This window comes from Vanacampus margaritifer, chromosome 2, assembly GCF_051991255.1.
Source record: "Vanacampus margaritifer isolate UIUO_Vmar chromosome 2, RoL_Vmar_1.0, whole genome shotgun sequence".
Classification (NCBI taxonomy): Eukaryota; Metazoa; Chordata; class Actinopteri; order Syngnathiformes; family Syngnathidae; genus Vanacampus; species Vanacampus margaritifer.
The window spans coordinates 2853767-2873977 of NC_135433.1; the positions used below are offsets into that span (position 1 = coordinate 2853767).

Consider the following 20211-nt stretch of genomic DNA (forward strand, 5'->3'; position numbering starts at 1 on the left):
GGGAAAATATTAAACTAATGCAAATATGGCTGCACCTTTTCATCATTGATAAAGTAATTTCATATTCATTCATTAAATTGAGTTAAAATTAAAAAGATGCACTGTACTGTAAAAAATGTGTGATATTGATTTGTGTTTAGGTAATTTTTCTGCCACTAGATGGCATAATTGCATTTGTAAGACAGTGGTGACCGCTTAATGCATTTTTCTTTTCATATTAAGAGATCTCTAATCTTTAACATGAAGTTGAAATTCTGCACATTTTGAAAATTGTCAAATACAACTTGACCCCAGTCTCCACAAATGTATGCATTATTATTAAATGTATTACTGCTAAATTTTGATGTGAACGTGTCTGCTGCATTGCGACTGCAATTCCCCCGGTACGGGCTTTCCAAGTAAGAGGCGGTCATTAATCGTGCTTTCAAAAAATTCATGGCGGTAAAGGAACTTTAAATTAACTCAAAATGAACGCACTCATTTTGACACCCCTAATATTCACACTTCTGTCTGTTTGTAAAACGGGCTGTTGTCAAGCTTAGCATGTCCACTCTGTCATCGTGAAATATCAGTTGATATTTCAGAAATTTGTTAAACACGATACAGTCAGCTTGCCAGCTGAATCATGCTAATAAGTGATGATATGCTATGTGCTCATTAAATGCTAACATTAGCCAAAAATGTCCACCCTGTCAATTAGCTCATATATTTTGCTAATTGCATGAACATTGTCTGCTTCTATTTAATTCTAAAAGTTTGGGAACTAGACCAATATGCATTTTCTAATACCAGATCATAAAATGAGGACGTTGATATCAACTTAGAATATAATATGAAAGTTACCTATTTCAGTAGTTCAATTCAAACAGTGAAACCTTTATTACACATATTCATCTAACACAGGACAATGATGAGCAGAACACCAATTCCTATTTCTATATTGCTAGTAAGAATCACCGTGATTGTTTCTAATGATTCTAATGATTCTACAAGTATGGAATTTGATTCTATACATTGCCAGGTCTGGAAACATATGGAGAACACAAGTTGTATGGAGAAATATTTGTCTCCATAACATTCAGAAAATCTAAATAAAAGGAAAAAAGAGATTTGAGAAATGAAATAAGACATTAGTTGACCTCAGTAGGTAAATTTGGTCCTCAAAATTTTACTGTAGTTGGAAAAGAGTACCGGTATGCTTAAGTACAGTAAGTATGCACCCATCCCATGGCTGATATAATAGCATACATGAAACAGATAATTGATTTCTTCTCCATCCATCCATTCAATGTACCAAAGCATTTTCAATGTTTTTCTGTAGTCGTATAAGCATCCTTGATAACGACGCTTGTGTGTGATTTCAGAATTATCGAAGAGCTGACAAAAGAGCTTCACTCTAAGGTGGCCCTCATCACAGAGCTGAGTGGGGAGAAGACGACACTCACTCATCGGGTGGGGGAGCTGGAGGGCCAGCTTGACCAGCTGTCGTCCTCTCTACTACAGAAGGACAAGGATGTGGAGGTACGCTGGCCCTTTAAGACATTTCATCTTGTCATCTCTGCAGGTGCACTCTTCACTTATATACAGTATACTTACAGTAGACATATACGGGTCGTATGTTACACCACCCCAGAAAGAATACATTTTGCGTCCCCTTCAACTCTAGGCTACGACAAGGCCCTCAAAGCGTTTTATTTGTCTATAAAGTTGTTATAAGTAAACCTCTGCCTTGTTAACATTAAAGAAAAGAAAAAGACCATCTTACGACAAAGAATAACTTTATTTAAAAAAAAATTGTCCCGAAAAAGATTTGAAGTGCATAAATTTATGACAGCGTATTGGGGCTATGTATAAATATTTTTTTAGAGGGCGGGGGCGATATTGCTGGAATTTTTTTCTCGCAAATTTGCCACTTTATAATATTAACTCTTTGACTGCCAGACGTTTTCAGAAACGGGTTGTCCCCAGTGCCAGACGATTTTAAGCATTTTGACTGATCTTTCAAGGTCCATAGAAAATTATGTGTTTGGACTATGGAAACACACATACTACCAAATGAAAGATTGGACTCTCATCTTTCATCAGAAAAAAAAGTGTGTTTCTACCTTATTCCGTTCTTCAGTAATCAACAACAGAAAATGGTTAGTTTCACCTCTGTTTCGAAACAAACGTCTTTTAACGTCTTTGGCACTCCTCCATAGGATTTTACTAAACGTTATTTAACGTTTTTGGCAGTCAAAGAGTTAAAGTGGCAAATTTGCGAGAGAAAAAACTTTGCTGGTGGTTAATGGGACAAAATGAAATGGCAGGAGGGAGACGGATTCATTCTTAAATGTAAACTTTGCTCGTCATTCACCGCAGCTAGAGCGACAACACTTCCTGATCCCCTATCAGCTCAGCTGACTAACACTAACCAATCAGATGCAAGCATACTTTAGTTAAATGCTAGTCAATGATGGAGAGCAGCAGATTTGACACATCAACTTAGTAAGTTTCAAATTTGCGAGAAAAAAACGTGTACATTTGCGAGTTTATAAAGTGTCAAATTTGCGAGTTTTTTTTCTCTGAATATTGCCCCCGCCCTTTAAAAAATATATATTTATACGTGGCCCTAATATGCCGTTGTAGAATTGTCTCAATAAAAGCAATTTAAAAAATAAATAAGGGGGGGATTTTGTGCAGTTTCATTTTTTGTCAACAGGTGGCAGTAGCTATTCAAAATGGAATAGTCTATGTTCAGTGGCTTTAAATGTTATTCACTTTAAGAGAATTTAATAATGTCCATTCTAATACTTTTGCTCACTTGAAAACTAGGTGGCTTCAAACAAAAGGTTCTCTGCTGATTAACACATTTAGATGTAAACACAGTACGCTACGTGTAGTTCTCGTAACTTTCAGTTTTGTTCTCGCAAATTTGCAACTTTTTAAAGTCGTACATTTGCCCCTTTATAAACTCGCAAATTTACGAGTTTTTTTTCTCTGAATATATGCCCCCCGCCCTCTAAAAAATCTATATTTATACGTGGCCCTAATACGCCGTCGTTCCCACCAGGCTGTCTTTATGATGCCGAGAAGTCGTCGAAAATATTATCGCGAACCTCCTAACGTTACCGCATTCCACTTGGCCGCCTCATCTCTTCTCAACAGACCTCTCCAGTGGAAAGAAGCTCCTGTAGCAGCATATGTCACATTCCTCAGCCTAATTTAAACAGCTGATCATGTGTAGGTCAAAGGAGTTATTTCAGCGTGCAGAGGACGTCTTTAAACAAACAAACATGGTAATATACAATAAACAGGTGGCCACATTTACTGTTATTGACAGCATCTTTAGCGTGTTAGTGGAAGATGTTCCAGTGGCTTTTCATTCCAATTAAAACTGTTTACACTATAACCTGGTGAAAACCTTGCTTACTAATTTAGTGGTTGTTCATAAGACTCACTAAGTGGCAGCGCTACCGTCGAAATGAAGAAAAACAAGATGTAAATGAAGGCAACTGAAACAGTATAAAGATGCATCCATCTGTTTTCTACAGAAGTTGTCTTCGTCAGGTTTGTGTGTGAGCTGGAGCCGATGCCAGCTGACTTTGGCGAGAGTCACATATTGCGTTAGTGGAATATGAGTTAAGCAGCAAAATCCAGCCATTTTTATCAATATCAGAAGGCGGCCATTTTGCCACTTGCTGTCGAGTGAAAATGACATCGCAGTTGCTCAGATCTCAGGTAACAACCAATCACAGCTCAGCTTCAGAAAACAGGTGAGCTGTGATTGGTCGTAGCCAGAGCCCAGAGCAACTGTGATGTCATCTTCAGTCGACAGCAAGTGGCAAAATGGCCGCCCCCTGAGATGGATAAAAATGGCTGGATTTTGCTGCATAACTCCTATTCCACAAATGTAATATTAATCAGAATGACTAGTGAGGTCGCATATAACAGGATTGTCAAGAAATGTTTACGGTTGACTTCCCCTTTAGATTGAAACCTATGTCGTGCTCAAGAAAGGTTTCTGTTTTTGAACAAATATTTGATTAAAATCAAATGCATTTTCATCGCCATGCATGAGGTGCATAAAAGAGCATGATCTTCCCTTTCTTACGCAGTTCTATCAGGAGGAGCTCGGTCATGAGAGGCTGCGCATCGAACAGGAAATGCAGGTACGACAAAATCATATGTTAAAGGCACTACTTTTAAGCCCTTCCACAGTTAACTATAGGCATATAATGATGAAATCTGACCTTTGACACAATCGCGATGTCATTTCTTATGAAATGTGAGTTATTTCGGTGGCTATTTTTCTTACCCCGAAGTCAAACGCTCGGTTCAGTAAAACCCCGCCTCTCCCCCTGTGGCTGCCGCGCCCCTCTCAAGACCGCGCAACAGCCACAAAACATGCAGATAGGTCTTAAGCTGTTTTTTTAAAATGGACTTTTGTCATTATCCCATGGAGGGAGGTCTGAGAGAAAGTGGGCGTATGTTTAGTCCTCAGAGGCGGTGCGGGGTTGGGGCCGCACGCAATGACGTCAAACCGTGCCAAAAGGCTTGGGGAGTAACGGAATACATGTACCGCCGTTACGTAATCAGATTGCAAAAAAAATGTAACTGTATTCCATTACAGTTACAGGAAAAAAAAACATGTAATCAGACTACAGGTACATTTATTAAAAATGGGGATTACTTCGAGGGATTACAATTCCTACGATGAGAGAGAGTGCGAAAAAGGGCGTGAGAGAGAGACAGAGCGAGAGAGAACGCGTGCACGCCCGAGCGAGTGGGACCGTTGCTACATGTCGGGGAGGTGGAAACGAACGAACAAACTGACTAGTCATGTCCTCCAAACGCGGGAAAAAGCTTCACGGACGGGAGGAGGAAATGACGACCGGTATTCACTGAAATTTACTCGGAGCGAAAGTTTGAGCGGAGAGTCCAGCGGCATGCTACGCGCTGTAGCTTCTTGCTAGCTAGCCCGCTAGCCTACAACCATAATGTGAGTTACACCTTCCAAACAAATCTTCCTCCCGCCAATTCACTATTTAAACATCATACACAACATATACACGGCTAAACTTGTGACTGGGATAAAAGTTTATCTATCTATCTATCAAACTGTGAGGTGTGGTTGCTTTCAGTGACAGTTCAAAAACAGCATATGGCCTTCAACCAATCAATCACTCAATCAATCAATCAATCAATCAATAGCCTACATGCTTTTTAATTACACTAGAATTTTTGCTATTTTTTAAGGTGCCCGGGTCGCTATCACCCGCAAATAGCAGGGGCACATTGTATAGAATATATATTGTGGTGATGTTTATTTTTATTTTGCAGGGATGTGATTTTTCCGCTAATTCGCGGAATTCCGCTTTTTTTATCGACAGCAATTAAGTGGCAAAATGGTCGCCTTCTGATATTGATAAAAAATTGTTGGATTTTGCTCCCAATAAAGGAACACACAAACATAGGGAAGTCAGTATACAGGGATGTGATTTTTCCGCTAATTCGCGGAATTCCGCTTTTTTTTTTTATCTCCCCCCCAAAAAAAAAATTCCGATTTTTTTATTTTTTATTTTTTATTTATTATTATTATTTTTTTGTAGTTCATTGTGTATGCACATGACTCCGACAGATAACATCTTCTGCTATAACAAAGACATTTGTGGTATGCTCTAATATGAGTTACTTTTCATTTGGTCATGATACAATTATTTGTTCATGAAATTTGAACTCTTCAACATTATTTATGTGTTAACTTAGTAATCACATTAGTTAGATATGATGATATTCTCAGTGATAGTTTTTAAAAGCAAAGACAGTCCAATGTTTTTGAATGTGACTGATTTTGAGTTGACTAAAACTGCCATTTTATATGGGATAGTTCAATATACATTGAAAATTTATGCTGTTGTTTTGTCTATTTCTTTGTCATGTGAGTGCATTGAAAGTACTTAAAAACACGGAAAACCCATGAGCTTCGGGGGGCTTCGCCCCCCCGTGTCCCCCCACCAGGGCACTGCCCTGGACCTAGCTGGGTGCCAGCGGCCCCCAGACCCCCGGCTAAATTTTCAGATAATTTCACTTTGGTCAAATCACATCCCTGATTTTGTCTTCATGAGCATACTCAATATTGGAGTAATCCAGTTACATTACTTTAATATTATGGTACTTGGATTACATTGCCAACTACATTTTTTAGCAGGTAACTTGTAACTGTAATGGATTAAATTTTAAAAGTAACCCTCCCAACCCTGCGCGTTTTCGTTTTCTCCGGTTGGGAGGGGCTGGTGCTTGGAGAGCAGAATAACCTAGAATTTCTCATACAGGGGCGAATGGAGGAAAACACAACTTCGGTCATGTTTTTGGTGAGGAATTAGCATTTTAACATGGCTAAAAGCTCCAAAAAGTTGATTTTTCATGTTGCAGTCCCTTTAAAATCACTTTTTTTTTGGTATTTAAAGGAACACAAAGACAAGAGCACCCCCCCCCCCCGCCACCCCCGCAATCCATCACTGAGCTCTCCACTAAGTCCTATTCCTTATTTTTAAAAGGCAGAGCCTACATGTGACAAAGTCTGCCTCCTCTTGGTGAACAACAAAACATATTTTCAGCAATGAATACAAGCGGGAAGGGCAAAGCCAACAAATTCAAAAGTGTGTTCTTAGCGAGGGTTTATATAACTACAAAGTGCCGACTCCTGTTACACTTGGAGCTTTATCTAACACCCCCCCCCAAGGACACATTGACTCCTAATATGTTTTTAAATCTTCAGAATGAGGGAGGGTATTATATTGACAGCAGCTCACATCACCCACCAGTGTAAATATTATTTGAGTTTCATGAGTCATTTTAATCATAAAACAGTACAGTATCTACTTATTGTTGTAGCTTTAATATGTTGTCATACAAACAATGATTTGTTTTCAAGGTGCCTCTGCATGTCATTTAACTATCAAATCAATTTAGTGGGGTTTAATGCAAATGTATCTGCTCAAATTTGGAATACTCGTGTACAGGATCGCGCCTGCCATACTAAGACACACGTGTCAAAGTTAAGGCCCGGGGGCTCGATCCAACTCGCCACATCATTTTTTGCGGCCTACTAAAGCAAATACTTCATGTATCTGACAATATATATATATATATATATATTTAATTTATTATATATTTTTTTCATAATATAAGCTAAAATAAAATAAATAAATAAATAAATGTCCGCTTTAATATTTGGATGTCACTATTTTCCATGACTTCTGATTCAAAATTCCATTTGTTGTTAAAAATACACACATATACCGGTATATATTAACAATCAAATGCAGGCGGAATTTGTGTACGAGTACATTATAAAATGATGAGATGATTATTCAGTTTCATGATTTTTACAGTCATGATGATCCACTACGGAAAACATACAATATTGATAAAAAATAAATAAAAATACACCTGTTTTACGATGAGAACAAGGTGTCATGCTAAAATTAAAATATGCAAATGCCCTTCATTCCAAGTCAGCTTTAAAAATAACAAATCAGTTGCCCATAACCAATAATTACTGTACTATACAGTTTGATATTTTATGATCTAATCTTTCCACTGTGGGCATTTCGTGTATCAATCCAACAGAGCCGAGCGATATCCCACCAGACGAGTTTTGTTTACAGAGATAAAAAGGGTTCATGCGTGTGTTTGTGTGTAAGCATTCCAACGCGGGTGCCCTCTGTCATATGTGCGTGCGTGCATGCTGGCATCTCGCACCCTGGGAGTTCACTGACTCTGGTTTCAGTCAGCCTGTCGATAGATCAGGTTGACTTCTGAGCGCCGCGTGAGCCAGCCAGACGCTGATATCAACTTGATGTCCTTCCAGACTGACAACCCACCACAAGAGCTCTTAATTTGTTCCCCAGACGCCGCTGCCATTTAGATCCCCATCAATGGCAGAGAGGAGGGAGTATCGTGTTGACTGGTCTCACTTCACTGTTGCCGGGCAAAATAGGCTAGACATAGCTAATACATTATTTGGATTGCGTTTTTTTCTTTTCCTTTTTTTTTTCTTTTTTATCTTTGCAGCTGCTCCAATATGAATTCTAAAATACATAGTTATGTAACAACTCAGCATTTAACCTTCAAATAATCACCTTTAAGGGGGGTTTAACCAACCCTTCCCTGCTGGAGTCTTAAAGCACTAAATTAACAAGCCAAACATTCCTTTGAGGATTTTTTTTTTCCTGCATGTTTGTGCAAGTCACAGCAAGACATCGTGATCATCTGTTCAAATGGCAGACACAACTGGCAAATGTGTTACAGATGCTTGAGAAAGACCTTGTTTGACTATTACACTTGCATCATTGTCAGAATATCTGCTCCAGGCAACCAGAAATACACAAACTGATGACAAAATGCTGTGATTGGCTGATGACCAGTTCAGGACGTACCCCCGGTCCCCGCCTCTTGTCTGACGTAAGCTGGGATAGGCTCCAGTACACCCACAACCCTTGTGAGGTTAAGCGGCGTAGAAAATAGATGGAAAGGTGGAATATAAAGGAAATTGTGTGTGTTTTTTATAACAGTAAGAATTGACGCCCCTGGGCGTTATTTGACCATTTTTTGACTTTTTGTTGCTTCTGACCAAGCCATTTCAAAATAAAATAACGCCCATGGGTTAATAATTGTTCCTCTTATATATGTTTTTTTAAGGGTTTTGTTGTGAGGGTTATGGTTTGGGTGTATTTTCTTATTTCTTCTTCTTATTTATTTAATTTGTTGTATTACATGGGACCGCACAAACTTAATACATCTTCCACACACACATCCGCTCAAACACACACAAACGTGGTCTATGAATTATTATGATAATGATATGCCGGACTGTTTGCTCCAATTGCGGCCTCACTTATTTTGACAGTGATGCAACATTATAACTTTAATGAAGACACTGTAGTTGAACGTGACTTTAAATTTTCTAGAGCGTCACTAATGCTACTCGGGAGTTACCAAGTCAGTCAGGCGAGCTGAGCTGAGCTGAGCTTTGCTAACTGAGCAGAAGGAAGTAAGTAGCCTACACAAAGGGGAACACGGCGATGTATATTTCCCGTTAACCTGATAAAAGACAAATATATAACGACTCTACGTTATGTTCTGTATTTATATAAAAGACGGTGTACTTTAATGAAGATTTATTTCATTGTTTTATGAGAAAGAGGTAACCTGTGTGACGGTCGCGGACTTTGAACACCCCTTTGTCTTCTGTGAATGGTACGCTCCGATGCTGCGGGTCTGGTTCAGCCTGCCTCCTTGTTATATCTCCCCGGAAGATGTCAGGCGGCGTGTAGCACCTGACCGTCGCGGTAATAAGACGGCTGTGAAATGAGGGAGACGTCGCTCCTTCGCTCACCAAAACCTTCCACGAACTGGGAAAACAGCTACGGGCTGCCTTCGTCCGCAGTAAAAGGGGCGGCGGGACACTCCTCGGTCGGCGCTCGGATCGTGATGAAGCCGGTGGCGAAGCAGCAGGCTCGTGACTGTCCGGTGAATGAATGGCGCAGAGGAGCGAGCTGGGTTACCGAACAACGCTGGTTTGAATGAAAACCTACTCAGAGATTTAGTGATATTTTTAACACAACGTCACCACGCCTGTTGCCATGGACCATCACACCTGCCGGAGAAGACGCACCTGGTTTGAGTGTTGTATTGTAATGGCTGACTAGACACTCATATTTCCTGTCAAGCCAAGGTTAACTGAATGTACTTGTAGTGAAGAGAAAGGACAAGGATGTTCAGTATGAATGCCTGCTGGTCATAATTTACATGTCTGCGTGCAACATCTTTATCAATGAGTCACAAGGATATGAAAACAGATTGAACACGATGGCCCTTTATGCATACAACCGCTCATAAAGGAGAGAAGCAGATTGTTCAATGCTGGACAACAAAATGAAAGAGACATGTCGCATCTGTGGACGGGATCTCTATGGCAACCAGCGCCGGTGGATCTTCCACCCGGCCACCAAGCTCAACCTGCAGGTGCTGCTGTCGCACGCTCTGGGCCAGGAGCTGTCGCGGGACGGCCGCGGGGAGTTTGCCTGCTCCAAGTGCACCTTCATGCTGGACCGCATGTACCGTTTTGACACGGTGATAGCCCGCGTGGAGGCTCTCTCTATCGAAAGGCTTCAAAGGCTCCTTCAAGAGAAGCATCGGCTCAGGCAGTGTATCGGCGGGTTGTACAGGAAGACAAACTCGGTGGAGAGCGCCGTGACTTCCGTGGATGAAAGTGAAGCAGCAGGAGATGGGATGGTGGATATTTCAGGTCTCACCCACGCCAAGTACTGTGCTCTTCTTCAGGAGGACCTCGTCTACTCCTTGTACGAATCCTGGGCTGATGACAGCTTGGATTGCCAACATCACCACCACCCTCAATCTTCAACTGGGCCGGGGTCAGAGGTTGCAGCGTCTCACCGTTGCATGCCAACTACTCCTAGGAGATGTCGTGGTTGTTCCCATTGGCGCGTGGCAGACTCGGACTATGAAGCGGTTTGTAAGGTGCCCAGGAAGCTTGCGCGGAGCACTTCCTGTGGCCCTTCCACCAGATATTCAGCCAGCTTCATTGGAGGCAGTGGTGGAGGTGCGGAAGTAGATGAAAAAGGAAATGGGGAGGAGCCAGATGAACCTCCATCCTCTCTGACACTAGTTCCTGGTTCTCAGGATGTGTCAAGGACTTCAGATAGTGACCGCACTCTGGCAGGAAGAGCTAGCAGCTCCAGTCCCTCTATAGCGTCCCTGGAGACGACTGAAGACTACATTCAGCCCGAAGGCACGACAGATGAACTGTTGAACTCTCCCAAGGAGCTATTGGACAACCAGATATCGGACACGCCCCCTCACAGAGCTCCACATGGCCAAGGCTCTCTTGGGCCAAGCCTCTCGTTTGCCCTCTGTTTGTTACAGAATTATGCTGTCCACCGACCGGTCCGAAGCACCAAGGGCAGTAAACTTCCGGTGTTGCTTAGGCGTAGCCCCAATCATGGAAGGTTGGATTTCCCTGATCCCATTTTGGAACCAACCTTTGGAACTCCGGATGGTGAAAGATACCAGCATGTGGCAACACCTGAGCTGGAGGCCCCCCTGATCCAACTGCATGTTGGGCCAGACCGTGTTCTTAACCGGGGTAGTATGGAAGACTGTTCGGAGGATGTTTATATAGAGTGTCCGCCACCAAAGCCACACCAGGTATAACAGAATCGGAAAATTGCGAATGCACTGCTTTTTTTTTTTTTTTACATATTTTTTTTAGAAAATATTTTTAAATGAATTAAATAATAATAATAATAATATTCAAAAAATGTCGAAGTTGTCAGAAAAAGAGAAACAAAAGGTAGATGAAAAAGTTTTTTAAATGACATAACCATGTCCAAACATGACCATAAAATGTCCAATAAGGAAGAAGAAAAACAGAAAGAAAAGAAAACATTCAAAAAGTAACCATAAAATGTCCAAAGACAAAATATTACCATAAAATGTCTTAGGAATTGCCCCCCCCCCCCCAAAAAAAAAGTCTGAAAATGTATTTCAAAAAGGGGCACAAATTCAAAAAGGATTAATAAAATGTTCAAAGACAAAAGAAGAAATCCCCCCAAAAAATTGAAAATGTCAGAAAATTGCTAGCAAAAAAGGCAGAAAAAAGTGAAAACATAGCCATAAAATGTTCAAAAAAGAAAGGAAAATTACCATATGTCCATAAAATTGCCAAAAATGTCTGAAATTTGACAGAAAGGCAGAAAAGTCAACAATGGTTGCTGACCCTTGAGCTTAGATGATATTTCTGGAAATGCTCATTAACAAGCAAACCCAAGGGGAAAACCCTTCACTGGGTTTTCCCCAAAAACTATTTTACGAACTGTTCGTAATCAAAAACAAAAAAAAACATTTATTTATTCACAAAAATAATCGTGTTTGGTACTCTGTAATGACTATCATTTACAATGTTGCTGAATTGGCCTACACAAATGTGTTAGTCACGATCTCACACAGCAGGCAGCCATTGTGGTTTGTGTGTAAGTGAAAGAATACATTGAATTAGCACTCGGTAAGCTTGCAGCCACGACTTGGCCTAATTGCTATATGTGTGTACAGTACGCGTGTGTTTGCATGCAACAAAAAGGTCATTGTCAATTTCAGGCACAGGATTTTTTTCTCATGCGAGTTTGCTAAGCTTGAATATCTGCATTATACTTGACAAAATGTGTTCCAAAGACGGCGTTAAAAATTCAGATGCGATAAATTAGTCATCCTCAGGCTTCCTGTAAATTGGCCGTCTACAATAAGCGTAAGCGCTGCTGACATAAGTAGGTTATGGAATGTGAGATAGTGAAGACTGAGCGGCTCTACCACTGACCTCATTCCCGCCACTGCCCCCCCGAAGGCAAAGCCATCCACCAAATGTTACAAAAAACCCATCATCTCACCAATCCAGCAGTTCCATTTGAAACGGCTCTACTAACGACCTCAATTATTTTTCAACTCTTCATGTTGCTTGTATAGAAAAAAAATCACACGTCTCTAGTGCATCCGCACATATGAGTTATGTAAACATAATAGCTGCACACATCACTTTGGGTGCACTCGAGCCAACTCATGCATGTAATGAAGGCAAAGTCCTGCGCGGGAAGCTTTTACCAAATGATTGCATGAATAATAAGCAGACTTTTTAATGTTGAATGACCGTTACGCAATTTGCCGGCAATGCTCTTGCGGTCTTGTTTTTTTTTGTATTTCAATGCCAGTCCGTACGAAATCACAAAAGTATATTTACATTTCGTCAATTTACTAATCAGATTAGACCTGAACTCAAACGTTCTATATTAGTGAGCAAATATTCACATAGACCCTCTCTGAAAGCTGTCACAATATTTTTTGTCTATTGTAGTTACTGGTTTCAGATCGGACTCTCCTCTCTCTCCTGCAGAACCTCGTGGAGGAGCAGCAAAGCCAGTTGAACCAATACGAGTGTGCAGCCGGCCAGTGTGTCAACGAGCTGCAGAAGGCCCAACTGCAGGTCCAATCCCTGCAGGCCAAAATCCACGAGAGCGATTCCAACAATATGGTGAGACCCATTTAGAAAAATATGACAGACCCGACCCGAGTCTGAGACTGACCGCGACCTCTGGATCGGCGTGTAGAAGCTGCAGGAGAAGCTGAACGAGATGGAGTGCGAGCTTCGTTCCCTCCGCCAGGCGGCTCAGAGTCGGGAGAGAACCGTCCAGGACCTCACGGAAACCATCGGCACCAAAGACACCGAGGTTGAGCGTCTTGGTGCGAAATGGATTTGATTCATGTGTGGACTCTAATCAATGTAAATTCTGCCTCAAGGCCCGGGAGTTGTATCAGCTGATCGAGGGGCAGAATGTCACATTGTACAAGCTGCGAGAAATGGCCCACCGTAATCAGCTCACACAGAGCAAGGTGAGATATTTATTATGATACCACTGTAGACATTAACTCCAAAATTCCCTGCTTACAGTTAAAAAAAAAAAAAAAAAAATCTTATTTTTGTTATAATTTGGATGGTCACAATCCCAGGAAATTAAAAAAAAAAAATTTAACGATCGAAATGTTTTTATGTGGAAATTAGGTCGGAAACGTATTTAATGGTCGCGGTCGCAACAGGCCTCCCCCAAGGACCACATGAGTAGCCTGCGGACTAGCTCACTGGTGGTGGGGCATTGTGACTTCCTAGGGATTGTGTAGAAGTGTTCTTTTGAGAATAAAGACGCTTGCAGAGATTTATAGAAAGTGTTTGGTTTTTGTTTTCTACCTTGTCTAATCGTTAAGTATTGTAAGAAATCATTCACATGATCAGTGTCTTAATTTTATTATAATTAGTTATTAATAGTAACAATATAATAAAAGGTCATTTTGGGTAAATGTTTTTCAGAAGTCTCTGGTTGTAGCCCTTCGCATTAATTAATACCCCAAGACTGTAGTCACATTTTCAAAATGTTTGGTGAACTCTGATTTAATGAATCTATATGAATTGAGCTTCCGAAATAATTTAATGTTTCTATGATATGCTAATTTCATTTATATGCTTAGTAGTTATAGTCTTCATTCTTTTTATATCTAGTACTCTTTGTGCGCTGTCGACCTCGTCACATTACTGTTTCGTATTATGTCCACTACTTATTTTTAAAATTTAGAAAGCATTAAAAAATAATTGGGTCCCATAAATGACATTAAAAATCTATCAACAATTACAAAAAAATGATGAACCAATTGCGCCAACCGGTTTTCTGGAGACGAGTAACAACTTGCTACATGTTTATTCCCTCTCCAGGCGCCAGAGGGCGTCAGTGAGTCGGTGACGCTTGCCCAGCTGCAGGGAGAGCTGGTGGGAGTGCAGAGCTCCCTGTTTTCGTTGGGTCTGGAGCTGGAGGCCAGCCAGCGCAGTCTCAGACAGAGCCAAAGACAAGGCCAGGATCTGGCCCGCTTCAAAGACCGGCTGAATTCTGACCTCCAGGAGGCGCTGCAGCACGGGGAAGAGACTGAAAAACACAATCAGGTTTGTGGCTGGCTTTTAAAAAAAAAAGCAGAGCAGGATGTATGTACGATTCTTCAGGCTGAATGAAGATCGCTCCTGTTTGCTGCAGGACCTGCGTTGCGCGCTTCACAAAACCCGCACTGAGCTCCAGGCTAAAGAAGAAGCTCTAAAGGAAGCGGTCGCAGAGGGACTCGGTGCGATGCAAGAAAAAGACAGAAGCATCGCACGGCTCAGTCACTCTTTGCAGAAGCAGGAGCGACAACTGCAGGTCACCCCTCACACTTTGCATGATAAATAAACCTGCAAAGTACCAAATGTGTATTTACTTTTTTTAAATTTTATTTTATATAGGAGTACTCCGAGATGCTAGAGACACCAGGAAGCTCCAAACCAAGGGATGCACTTCTTGAGAAATTAAGAGAGAGAATTAAAGACAGAGACCGAGCTTTGGAGGTAGGATGCAAAAATGCTGCTACATCTCTCACAAGGGAATATAAATCTTTATTATTTTTACATTTAGCAATATCTTTAATTGTTAAAGTACCACTGATTGTCACACCCACCGAAGTGGGGCGAAATTTGTTCTCCGCATTTGACCCAAACCCCCTGAGGGAGCGGTGAGCAGCAGCAGGGGCCGCGCTCGGGGATCATTTGGTGATCGAACCCCCTAATTTTAACCCTTAATGCCGAGTGTCAAGCAGGATGGCAATGGGTCCCATTTTTATAGTCTTTGACCCCGGCCGGGGATTGAACCCACAACCTCCCAGTTGCAGGGCGAACGCTCTACCACTAGGCCACTGATCTTAATTGTATTCCTTCATGTACAGATAAAACTAAGATAAAAAAATGTGTAGTTTAATCAATCTTCAGAGATCCTTGAAGATGCTTGAATTTTTTAATGTCGAATAACGATATCTTTCTGAATAAATCATTGAGTAATAAAACATTGCCTGTCAAAAATACATCAACACAGTTTCCTCATTTGATATGTTTTTGTTATTCTAAAATATAATGTTATAAAAAGAAGTCTGTTTTACATGTACAGTTAACCCCCGCTATTCGCTGGGGAAAGGGACAGAGCCCTGCTGTAAATAGCGAAAAAACACAAATAATTAATTCCCCCCCCCCCCCAAAAAAATATATCCCCCAAACACTATCATTTCACACATGTCTGACAAAGTTATCCTTAAAGGAAATTGCTTATAGTTAATTTGATTTCAAAATTGAACTTAATTCCTTGACACTAATTACTACTTTCCCATGAGCTATTTTGGCTCCCATCTGTGGCATTATAGAGTATTATACAAAGAGCACAAAAACTGCTATTAAGTCGGGAGAGGTTACACACAAAAAACGAATACGTGAATCTACAAATAGCAAAGTGCGAATAGTCTGTATGCATTTTCAAAACGATCACAGCTGATTGCAACCTTGGATTAAGTGCGTCACATCTCGAACATTCCTACGTAACGTCTTCCCGCAGCGCTCCATCGACGACAAGTTCCGCTGCCTGGACGAACGCGAAGGTCAAGTGAGGACGCTGCAGCTGGCGCAGAGGGAAAAGGACCGAGACCTGGACCGGCTCCGCTGCATCCTGTCCGACAACGAGGAGACCATCACGGTGCCCTTGAGCCGCCAGCTTGAGCTGACATTTGTTTGCACACTCGCGACAACCGGACTTGTGCGCTTTATTTTAGAGTCTGGATTCTCTGGTGCGAGGCAAAGAGCTGGAGCTGGAGCAGGCGGCCGAGGCCTACCGGAACCTGCAGTGGCTGAAGCAGCGGAGTGAGGAGGAGGAGCTTAGCGCTTTGAGGGAGAAGGACAACATCGTTGGCCAGCTGCAAGCGGCGCTGCAGGCTCGCGGCGAGGAGACGCAGGTTACAAATGATTTATTTTGGGACTCCCGAAGCTTCACCGCAACAAAGTTCACCAAAGTTGTTTCGGTGTGCGCAGGATCTGACGGCAGCGCTGGTGGCCCGAGTTCAGGCCGGTCCCACCGAGGTGGTGGAAGAGCTGAAGGCTCGGCTCCAGCTGAAGGAGAAGCTCTTCCAGGAACTGCTGTCGGACCGCAGCCGCCAGTCCGGTGAACACCAGACGCGGGTGTCGGACCTGCTCAACACCCTCAGTGCCAAAGACCAGTACCTGCAGGTAGCATATTGTTTGCTGGGGTGTAGAACAATTATTATTGGCCAAGTATGTGAAAACACAAAAGGAATTAGTCTTCACAGTCACAACCCGTCCAAGAAACAGAAAAAATAATATTGATCGAGAGAGGGAGACTGAAAGGGAAGCCTGGCGGTTCTTTAGTGAGTGCCCCGAGTTCCTTAGATGGAAAAAAAGGAAACATGAAGGAGGGAGGGAAAAAAGATTGCCCAATCTGTACTCCTTTTAAAAGGGCAGCAAAGCATTTCTATTAGGGAAACTCATGCTGTCGACTTCACACCTCCACCTTTCGCGGTTGTTCTTCACCAGCCACTTTTGATGTATTCTAACTAAACCAAATGTTGCAATCCACTAGGGATCGAGGGACCCATAATCGGCCTGGCATTTTGACGAATATCGGCATCAGCCTTTTTTTCTCTTTTTTATCTGAGGGTCGATTAAAAAGTAAATGAAAAAACATTTCGGTCTCAAGGAATGATTTATTTAAATTTTCAGTTAATTTTATAAGCGATGCTGCCCTGGGCTGCTATCTTTTCGCCAAATATCGGTTATCGGTCTCCTTGACTACTAATAATCGGTATCCGCCATGAAAAAAACATCTCGGTCTATCTACAATCTACTATTAACTCCTTTGCTCCCAAAAATAGTATAAATCAGGGATGTGATTTTTCCGCTAATTCGCGGAATTCCGCTTTTTTTTTATCTCCCCCCCCAAAAAAAATTCCGATTTTTTTTATTTTTTATTTTTTTTTAAATTTTTTTATTTTTTTATTTTTTTTAGTAGTTCATTGTGTATGCACATGACTCCGACAGATAACATCTTCTGCTATAACAAAGACATTTGTGGTATGCTCTAATATGAGTTACTTTTCATTTGGTCATGATACAATTATTTGTTCATGAAATTTGAACTCTTCAACATTATTTATGTGTTAACTTAGTAATCACATTAGTTAGATATGATGATATTCTCAGTGATAGTTTTTAAAAAGCAAAGGCAGTCCAATGTTTTTGAATGTGACTGATTTTGAGTTGACTAAAACTGCCATTTTATATGGGATAGTTTCAATATACATTGAAAATTTATGCTGTTGTTTTGTCTATTTCTTTGTCATGTGAGTGCATTGAAAGTACTTAAAAACACGGAAAACCCATGAGCTCCGGGGGGTTCGACCTCTGGACCTAGCTGGGTGCCAGCGGCCCCCAGACTCCCGGCTAAATTTTCTGATAATTTCACTTTGGTCAAATCACATCCCTGATAAATACATTCTAATTTAAATGTAGAGAACAGGTAAAAAAAAATTGTAGTAATTACAAAAAGGGCCAGCAGGTGGCAGCAGAGTATAAGGGATCAACCAGGGCCAAGTTAATTTACCCACAGTTTTAAACAGATTTGTGAATAATGATGAAACTATATTCTAATGCTAACTGCTGCAAAACGGAAAGAGGTGTGGCTATACTTTTTTTTTCCTGATGAAAGAAGAGACTCTAATCTTTATTTTGGTAGGTTCCATATTTTTAAAGCAATAGAACACAATATTGGGGTTACTTCAGTGAAAATGGCTGCGAGTGAATGAGTTAAAGGTAAAAAAAAGAGAAAAAAAGACATTTATACAATATAATTTTTTTTGTTTCCCAATACAGTTGCAACACACAGACTATAAAAGTCACAGAAAGGCATACAAGTGGACGCGACGGCCTTAGAAATTGGAAGGGGGGGGGGGGACCTGTTGTGAATTTTGTTGTTCAACTCTTTGTTAGAGAACAAGAAGGTGTGCAAAAAGTACCGAGATGAAGACTTCATCTTCACCTGTACACGATACATTTGAGGTTGCTCCTGAACGTGAGTCATTCACTGCTTTTCTGTATCCATCTCAGGACAATTCCTACCGGCTGTCCTTGGTGATAAGCGAGCGCACGGGTCAGCTGCAGGAGGTGCGAAGGCAGCTGTCGCAGCGAGAGCAAGAGCTGGGCGAGCTGAGGCGGGACAAAGAGAGGGAGACGGGCGGAGAGGTGCAGCATCTGCGAGGTCTTCTCCGCGAGAAAGAAGCCTTTCTCAAGGTACCGCTTTCAACTTTTTTTTTTTATTATTTTTTTGGGGTGTACCCGTGCCAACGTATTTACCGCATACCTGATCAGGAGATGATGCGGAACCAAGAGGAAGTGATGATGCAGTCGTCTACGGAGAGCGAAGAAGAAGCGAAGGCTCTCCAGGAAGAGATGCGATTGATGCTCAAGAAGGAGAGGGAAGCTCAGGTATGCGCGCGGGAACAGCCATTTTTCTTTTGTCTTGTGTTAGGGTTATTATAGTTTTGGAATTTTCATTTTAGTTTTTATTTTTTGTTTAAAAAAAAAAAAATTGGATTAAAAAAAAAAAATGCTTGCCGGTATTTAATTTTTAGTTTAGATTTAGTTAATTTCAGTATATTCTTTTAATTGTATTACTTGTGCACAATATTTAATAAACCTTATGGTAAAATGAACAAAGTAACGCACACACACACACATACACATACTCACCCACATACAAAAAAAAGGGGTATATATATGTGTATATATATATATGTATTTAAAAAAAAAAACATTTATTAAATTTTTTTTAATTGATTTGTTGGATTATTTTTTTTTTTTCTAAAAAAAAAAGGAGAGCAATGATGATGTCAAATCGAATGAACAATACTGAGCTCTCCCGTAAAAAAAAAAAAAAAAAAAAAAATGAACAAAGTAACACATTTCTTACCTAGCGTTGCATTTGGGCGGAGTAAAAGAGCAACGTCATCTGAAAGTGCTTTTCTATTGGTTGCTGCTAGATGACATCACTTCTGTGTGACACACTTTCAAATATCCTTATTCCGGTTAAAATCGAAAATAAATATTCACGTTTAAAATTGTCCCCAAAGGCTCATGCAATAAATTAATAACGCTACCAAAGACTAAAAAGGACTTTTTTTGCTATCATTTTAGTTCGTTTTGTCAACATCAAATGGATGAATTTTAGTTGTAAGTTTTTTCATGAGTTTTTGTCAACTAAAATAACCTTGTTTTCTACGAACCCATTTTTCTCCTCACCTCGCAGAACGAACTTTCTGCTCTGCGTTCATCTTTGGCGTCCTCGCAGGCGAAGGGAGCCGCAACCGCAAGCACCGAAGTATGTTGTCGCTTCATTCGCGCCAACGTGAGCCAACATTTTGCTCCAAATCACCTCCGCTCTCCTTCTCTCCTCGAACCGTAACCGATCAGCACGTGCTGGAGCAGCTCGTCTGCGAGTACCGTCAGCTGAACGGTGCCCTGAGGGCCGAGAAGAGACTATACCAGAATCTCATTCACACCAACAGCGACAGGTAGGCGCGATAAGCAGTCACTACATTAGGCGCACTTGCACATGGAAACAAGAATTTTTTTTTTTGTCACTTATTATTGTTGTAGTTTGCATAACGGAAAAGTGGAACGCTCACTTTTCCTTCCCTCAAAATATTAGCCGTTTTTGCTACATTGTAAACTACAACCACAATAATAACTATCTAAAC

General features: G+C 41.1%; 1 protein-coding gene across 7 annotated transcripts in view; it reads left to right on the top strand.

The window, feature by feature from the left end:
• The window catches only part of LOC144042641 (myomegalin-like), a 68167-nt gene that overhangs the window by 19221 nt on the left and 28735 nt on the right, over positions 1 to 20211 (top strand). For 5 of the 7 annotated variants that reach the window (XM_077555474.1, XM_077555478.1, XM_077555476.1 and 2 more), the window contains exons 1-14: positions 9306 to 11214; positions 12911 to 13087; positions 13164 to 13283; positions 13354 to 13446; positions 14318 to 14542; positions 14631 to 14789; positions 14873 to 14974; positions 16005 to 16142; positions 16219 to 16398; positions 16475 to 16669; positions 18563 to 18745; positions 18824 to 18940; positions 19761 to 19832; positions 19925 to 20025. In XM_077555474.1, the coding sequence (XP_077411600.1) occupies positions 9907 to 11214; positions 12911 to 13087; positions 13164 to 13283; positions 13354 to 13446; positions 14318 to 14542; positions 14631 to 14789; positions 14873 to 14974; positions 16005 to 16142; positions 16219 to 16398; positions 16475 to 16669; positions 18563 to 18745; positions 18824 to 18940; positions 19761 to 19832; positions 19925 to 20025 (3170 nt within the window). In that variant the 5' untranslated portion in view covers positions 9306 to 9906. Of the gene's footprint in view, positions 1 to 1364; positions 1522 to 4097; positions 4152 to 9305; positions 11215 to 12910; positions 13088 to 13163; positions 13284 to 13353; positions 13447 to 14317; positions 14543 to 14630; positions 14790 to 14872; positions 14975 to 16004; positions 16143 to 16218; positions 16399 to 16474; positions 16670 to 18562; positions 18746 to 18823; positions 18941 to 19760; positions 19833 to 19924; positions 20026 to 20211 lie in introns of those variants that run through there. The other 2 variants (XM_077555480.1, XM_077555477.1) reach the window with 2 other exon arrangements.